Here is a 7,762-nt window from a genome sequence, read left to right as displayed (position 1 = left end):
TTTAAGTAAATCTTTCACGTTAGGGAGAAGAATGAAGAAATTGTGTCAAAATAATCACCACCTTGGGCACATTAAAATCCCATATTACAGTTACATTTTTGCTTCATTCTCCCCCCCAGTCTTTTCCCCCTTCCTAGTAGATATTTTTGTATGGAAGATAGATGGAACTAATCCAAGGGGGCTGCTGAGTATGTTCCCCTCTCTTCCCCTTGTTTTGAAGGCAGGTTTTCTTACCATTACAAACAACAGCACAAAAACATGCAATCGGAGGGTTGAGGCCTTTTGTGGAAAACAAGAGCAAAATAAATATGACTTTGTGTCTGATTTCATTTTAAAAATTACGTTTTTATAAAGATGTCCTTTTTTAATTTTTTTTTCTTTTATTATTTTTTTTCCCCATCCCAAACAGAGTCCATGATAGAAATCCAGCATGTCTGGCTTCCAGTAAGCCGATTCCATCCTGGGAGGCTGCTTATATCTCTTTACAATATTCACAGTAATAACAAAGAGAAAAAGGAAAGCCAGTTCCAAGCCTTTTCCTTCAGCTTCTGCCACCTTTTGCATCCTGCTGGACCATTAAGTATCGAACAGGTGAGTTCTTTTTCCTTATACCTGAGGGGGCAAAGTGCATTACAGGCACCACTACGCGTTTCTGCAGAAGACCCATCGTTTGCAAGGTTTTAGTCCAGCATTAAGAGTTAAACCACATGGGAGCAAAGATCTCCTTTTGCCATCCCTACATTCTCCTCTTGGCAGAACATTTTCTTACTTGGTGTCATCTTAGGCAAAGCCCCATGTTCTTAATTTCTGGCTGGGTCTCTCGGTCATCGGGTTTTATCCCATGGCTGTAACCATGCTGGATGGGTGTGGATGTCCAAATGAGATGCTGGAAGATGGGTGGATGGGGGTAGGTGTTGGTAGGATGTGTCCAGAGTGGCTGAAAGGTGGCAAATGCCCCATGGGCGCCATGTGACTAGCAAGGGCAGCAGCACTGAAGGGAGACGATTTCTCCTGCATGCACTTGGACAGTTCCTCAAAACACTCAGAGCCTTTCTTGCTTTTCTTTGATTTGTTGGACATTTTCCTATTCCTGGTCTGAATTCCTTCCTTTTTCATGGTCAGAGGCCTGTTCACCTGCAAGAAATGAGAAAATCAGGCTCATGCAGACAAAATGACCTTATTGTGCAAAAATGAAAATATTTGGACAGCCCCTATGTGTTTTTCCTGGATGGAGACCTTTTTCTGGCCAAAAAAAATGGTGTTTCTCTCTGCAGAACTTGTTTATATTGATTTGTTTAATAAAACCACACACACAAAAAACCCCTAGACATGAAAAACAAATTGAACTGAATTTGGCAGCTGATGACTCTCTTTCCCGTAGGCTTACCCTCAGTCCTCATTCATTTCCTAATAGAAAAGATCAAACTAGGAGGCACACATTGACCCGAATTCAGTCCTAAGACATGAGCAATCTTGTACCAGTAACCTCTGTTACAGTTTAAATAACGTTCCAACATGTCAAGTGATTCCTGCTAAGGATTAATTTATTTAAAAAAAAATAATTAAAACAAAGCTTTAGATATAATTATTTTGAAAAAAAAATAATAATCAAAATGAAGATGCCCCATCGGGATTAATTTTTGCACAGAGCCCGTTCCAAATGGCCTCCGTGTTTCTGGGGGGAAACAGCATACAAAACATGCATAGTTAAAACTAAGTGTGGTAGCTCTATTTTGCCTGATTTGCCCAAGCGTTAGAAGCCAAGCTAATACATTGTAATGTCACTGAACTTAGCATCACTATGCCGACAAAGAATGGCTGTCATTTCCCAGGGGAACCTTAGAGACCGGGGAAGGAATAAAACAACAACCAAAACCCTGAAACCAATAAAAGCCTAGTGTACACCATGCAGTTAAGACATCAATCCCAGCTAGGCAAGCAGCGACACATGAGATGAGTAAATACTCACATTGTGCAATTTATAGTAGAGTCCGCAGGCATTACAAACCGGGTCCCCGTTTGCATTACGTCGCCATAAGGTTGTGGTGGTCGTCTGACAGTTGGCACAACAAGTCCCTGCTCTCCTAGCCGCTGACTAACCAAAAGAAAAAGAAAATTAAAAATGTATCAGCAGGAGGAGGGAGATCATGAGAAAGATCAAGTTGGACTCAATATTTAGGTTGGGTAGAACCAGCCCCATGGATTTTACAGAGCATCAGGGCTGAAGGAAAGCTCCCATCAGTTTCACATTTTGTGGCCATTGGGATTTTGTTTAAATTCAAGTATTCTACTACGCAGACTTGCAGCTTCAAGCCCTGTGGCACCATGTGTGCAGGGGATATAGAGAGAAACAATGCATCTCTAACTCCACAAACAAAAATTTTAGAAGGGAAAATGACATCTGATTTGTTCAGATTTTCCCTTTGCAGGATTTTAGAATGCATTGTGAAAATGCATTTGCCTTTTTTTTTTTGTTTGGTTGGTTGGGTTTTTTTTTTTAATGACCGATTTAGTTTGTGCCAATGTTGGGACTGGGTTTGAAAAGAGGGAATGATCTTAAAGAATGTGATTTTTACCCCTACTCTGGCCCTTTAAAGATGGACACAAAAGAAAACCAACCGCATTACTTAACTGGGTGCAGTATTTATCAGAGCCATCACTGAAAATTCAGTTTCCATTTACAAGTGAAAGGGAGAAAACAAAACCGGCTCCAACTTTCTTTAAATATTTAGCAAACCAAATTTCATGCCTTGCAGCAATGATTCCGCTGACCCCTCTGCCGCCTCTGTCCCTACTCAGTAAAAAGCCCTTAAAAAACTTTCTAAAAAAAAAAAAAAAAAAAAAGAAAAAAAAAAAAGCGACCCACCCACCCCCCAAATCCACCACCCTTTCTAAAACTATTGTTCTCCCGAAACCAAGGTGGGGGGGAAAGAAAAATGCCCAAACAGTCAACCACCTCCTAAAACAAGAACAGGAAAAGTAGAACAGCAGGCAGCCAGTAATTTCTGGATGGGCCCTTGTCTAGCAGACCCCACAACAATACGTTCTTTGCGCAAGCATGCTATCGTATAAAGTGTTATGGACAGAATAATTGCACCCCATATTTTGGGAAATAATTTTGTATTAGAAAGCTTCAGCCCTGCCTCTGGAAGCAGTCAAAGTACAGTCCATTTTGTGCAATTGGATTAATGTGGAGGACTCAATTTTTTCTTTTTTTAAATTAGCAGAGTTTACTTTCTAATGCGTATCAATTGCGGCAATTTTGCCGGGACCTTGCTCCCTGGATATTTTTGCAATTAAGCCACTGAGAGCCACAGGGTGAAGCAGCAGCGAAGCTGACGTTAATGTCCAGGGCATCTCCGTGAGCAGAGAGCAGAGTCACAGAGCAGTAGGTTTCCCAGACAAGAATTTTGTGCGTTTCTCTGCCTGCCGGCTCTGCTGGGGAGCTGGTGCCACTCGAAGTGTAGACCAGCCCAGCTCGCAAAAGAGAAGCACTGGGTTCTGTCCTCACTTGCTCCTGATTTACACCACGGCCCTCTATAACTTTCCCAAAGCTGATGGACGGCTCAGCAGCTTAAGGCAAGAATCAGGCCCTGGGAGACTCATATATTTCAGTCCCTTACTCGCCTGTGAGAACAGGCCAAAGGCAGAAAGAGGGGGTACCCCCTACTGCAAGTACACTCATGCAACCCAAACACAATTAATGCCAGACTTGCAAACACTGACATTATTAATATGATCGCTTTGCTATTGCATGTCAGATGAACAAATTCCCAAAGATGGCCATCTCCTCTCCCCCGCAAACAAGCAAACTACAGTGGAAAAAGGGGCAATAAACAAAGCTGTAAATCAATTAAGTCAAAACATTAAAACAACTAAACCGAAGAAAAACTCTCTAGTGCACCCCAAACCCCTCGCAGTGAGCTAAGTATAAGTCTCCCAACACATTTGGAAGGTGGAGACCTATGTTTGCATATTTGAGATGGCTTACTGATACTCAACTATGCTGCTTAACTCTATGGCCTGTTCCATTCAGACTGGAAAGCACTTGAGCCTGAGAGACGATAATGTTACACTGTTGTCTTAACATTTTTTTATATGTCAGTCACTTTAGAAGGCAAGTCATTAAGAAGCTTGCATAGTTGAAATTCTGACTCATGACAGAAATCTTCTGTATCCCATCCCAGTGTTAGAGCAGTAATGCCAATTTTCTGCTCTCCAAGCCTCATTGAAACGTGCCCACGAATAGCTAAGAGACTTAGGCACCATAAATCACAAAGCTTCAAAAAATATATTTATTATTCTTAGCATTTTAGGCATTATTTGTGGAGTAGAGTGTATTAGAAATTTCAAAACAGCAAGCATGACTGGCAAGGCTTGCCTATAGAAACTCTCTAAAGCTTTTAGAGTCAGGAAACAGATACACAAAGTTTCCTTATCTTTAACGTACAGATATCCGGATAGGAAACTACTACCAGGAGCTTAGAAAGGACATTTTTTTTAAATCACTCAAATGAAAATACAAAGTATAGGTGACTCCATGGAAAAATAATAGGATTTTTTTTTAAAACAGTAGGGGATTGTCTGGGGAGGGAACCAATATTAATATTGCCAGAGAATATAAGAGTGAAAATTACTTCATGGCTTTTATACAAATAATTATTAAGTAGGGAGCAGTAGCTTTGACTCATCTGATTTGTTTTGCTTTTTGGAGCTGGAACTTTTTTTGTAGTACACGATGGAGGACATTCACGCTCATAACCCTTTCGCTCCCAGTATGCGCCCAAAATGTCCCAAGGGGACAAATAAATGAGGAATTAAATTAAAAGCTGTCATCCAAGGATAAACGGGGAGACGGATACACGATATCCCGTGTGTATTGTGAGCGGCAGGGAGGCTGGGGACAGAGGCGCGCTCGGCGAGCTGCGGCGTGGTGGCCTGTGCCGGGGATGCCGGGGCTGGGGGGAGATCTGCCCCCAGGCACAGCAGTGACCTCGACGTGACTGACCCCCGTGTACAGTACAGCTCGGCTCCGCGCAGGGGCTGAGCAGATATGACACATTTGACTTGTGCCTGTGTGTGGTCCCTTTGTCTAATTTATCCCCAAACCCAGGAGAAACAGAGACACCTACCAGCCTTCGTTTAGGTTTAATGAGAGGTCGGTTTTGACCATTCATTTTGTGGTAGAGCCCGCAGGCGTTACACAGGTAATGCCCGGTGCCGTCTCTTCTCCAGAGAGGGGTAGCAGTTGCTCCACAGTTCACACACTCTCTGCCTTCTAAATGGAAACACGAAGAAACCGGATTTCTTTCTTTAAAAACAAATTCACAAAAGCTTTTTGCATTGTCCTTTAGGCATTTTCCAGAAGTCAAAACAGTGTGTTAATTCAAGCACAATCAGACAGCAGTGACATCTACAGCACATGCAGCAAGGAGCTCAGAGTTTCGAGAACGCCCAGACTCCAGCGAGTATTTTATGTCATGATCAGAAACAGGCAGCGCTCTCTGCAAGGTGAGAAAGAGTGACACTCTTATTGTGTCAGATGGAAGTTATCGTTTCAGTAACGAGAACTCCCTTAATCTGCGCTGGGCACCACTCCCCTCCCGTATCTATTGCACGACGATGGTTAGATCCTGTGTTCTCCTGCCACAAATACACATGTACACAAACACACGCACACCTGCAAACACACAACATGTTAAAGAGAGAGTCAAAGGAAGAGGTTTTCTAGATTAAAATCTAAGCAATAAGACCTCCCGTTCTGTGCTTTCCTTTTGGCTGTAAATGCTATGGGATGAGAAATTAAAGCCGAGCAGACTGGGAATGGATACAGAATGCCAAAGGCTCAGTTATTATTTTTGTTCTAAAGGCAGAAAAACGCTGTTAACGCTGATATTTAAGAAAGTTCAGTTTCAGCAAGCACTCTGGAAATTGCTGTAAAAAACAGGCTTTGAGTTCTTTTCAGTTTCTGTGATTTTTCCAACAGTACAGTTTGGATTTGGTAGGGAGCAGTTTACCTTATTACTGCTTCGTTATTTGTTTTAGTAGCACAACGTGGGAAACATGACATTGTCAAACAGCTCTATTAAAACCCAGCATGTAACTCCTAGATATGTGTTTCTGCCTCGGAAAGCTCTCTGCTAAAAGTTCATTTGCCTCTGATGGTTCGAGGGCAGGTCTGCTTAATATAGAAATCTCCCTTAATATAGTTTATGCAAATCCTACAGTATTTAACTGGAGAGGAAATTCTTTTTGCTAATAACTGAAGCAGGCCATGTTGAGTTCAGCGAGGCTTGTGTCTCCTTTAATCTAGGGAGTGGGTGGCTTTTAAACAACACAGTCTAGAGTGAAAAATGAGGGGAGCTCTGCGGCGCTGCATTGGTAGCTTTTGTCCCTCCTAGGGCAGGAAGCTGCAGGAGTCGTCGTGTCGTGAGTCTTAGTTTTCCTACAAAAACACTGAGTGGTCACGAACTTTCCCCAGTTCCTTGCACATGGGGGTCCCTTACAGAAAAAAAAAAAAAAAAAAGTAAAACAAAACAAAAAAAGTTCCTTGCTTCCCCCATCTAATAAAATCATCGGCAACTACAGGACAAAAATGAAAAAGCTACTCAATCAAGATCCCTTTATCTTCACAGAACCGGGTCTTGAATCTGTTCCCAAACTCGGGAGGCTCGGGCTGCTAGATGCCTTTAATTATTACTCTCTTCACTACTAAAAAATACATATACATAGTAGCAACTGCATTTAAATGATGGCAGAGGGAGAGCGTGTTTTTCCCCCTCAGAGGAGCCATTTGAAACGGAGCTGATGAGCTTGTAAAATAGCTGATATTTTTGTTGCAAAACTCGTAAGAGATCACATTTCTGAATTATTGTCTACTTTAAAAATAAATGCATGTGGTGTATTTATAAGCATAGATGTGCAATGATATCTAAGAATACACACACAAAAGCATACATAGCCATTTATTTTTAAAAGGGTATCTAAATTCAGTCCCAATATACCACATTTCATTTCCTTCCATGGCCGAGGATGTTAAAGCAGGAAGGGTAGTAGAACTACACAAATTGCCTCGTAGTACAACTAGTGTGATTTCAAAGTGGGATCAAAACTTTGCCTATCACCTAATTTGCTGATTTAGGACTGCACTTTTAGCAAGAAATGCAAGGAAGGGTTCTGAGAACGGGAAAGGTCTGCAGTAAGTCGTTTGGAAGTGGAGATATGTCTGGTTCGGGAAAAAAAAAAAAAAAGGGGAGTATTTTCTAGTTCAAGTTAGGCTGGAGTAAGTTAGCGATGACTGGACACCTTAGTCTTTTGCACTGGTATGTAAACTATATTTGAACTTTTGCTCCTGTAAAAACGTGAAGGAAATAAGGCCCTCTGCGATTTGAAGCGGACCGGCCGGGTCAGTTTCGCTTTCATCCTGCGCTGGGGCCTTGGGTCGCCTTAGCGAAGAGATGGGGAAATCATTGAGGGAGAAATACCTATCGCTGCCGAGTCCCCGGTGTAGTCGGGGTTGGGGGGCGGTTTACTGATTTGGGGGAGCAGGGTCGGGCCTGAGCCCCTCGGGTGGCTGGGGCCAGCTTTTTCTCCGAGGGAAACATTTATTATTTTTTTTTTTATATATAAATCCCTCTTTGTACAACTCCATCTACCAGCTCACACCGCACCGATGCCCGTGTCCCTCGGCCCCATCTGAGCGCCCTGGGGCCAGTGCCCGGTGGCTCAGCGGCCGCTGTGGCTGTGTTGGCACCCACAGGAG

At 42.6% G+C, this 7,762-nt stretch overlaps 1 protein-coding gene across 1 annotated transcript in view; it reads right to left on the bottom strand.

The window, feature by feature from the left end:
- Window positions 1-286: 286 nt before the first annotated feature.
- The window catches only part of GATA2 (GATA binding protein 2), a 9,340-nt gene continuing 1,864 nt past the window's right edge, over window positions 287-7,762 (bottom strand). Inside the window, exons 3-6 of the mRNA XM_009889879.1 lie at window positions 7,485-7,531; window positions 5,133-5,278; window positions 1,970-2,053; window positions 287-1,134 (exon numbers count right to left, since the gene is read on the bottom strand). Of these exons, the coding sequence (XP_009888181.1) occupies window positions 835-1,134; window positions 1,970-2,053; window positions 5,133-5,278; window positions 7,485-7,531 (577 nt within the window). The 3' untranslated portion in view covers window positions 287-834. The remainder of the gene's footprint in view (window positions 1,135-1,969; window positions 2,054-5,132; window positions 5,279-7,484; window positions 7,532-7,762) is intronic.

This window comes from Charadrius vociferus, unplaced genomic scaffold (assembly GCF_000708025.1).
Source record: "Charadrius vociferus isolate BGI_N301 unplaced genomic scaffold, ASM70802v2 scaffold257, whole genome shotgun sequence".
Classification (NCBI taxonomy): domain Eukaryota; kingdom Metazoa; phylum Chordata; class Aves; order Charadriiformes; family Charadriidae; genus Charadrius; species Charadrius vociferus.
Note: the sequence above shows the minus strand (reverse complement) of the source record. Positions and strands in the feature narration are given on the sequence as shown.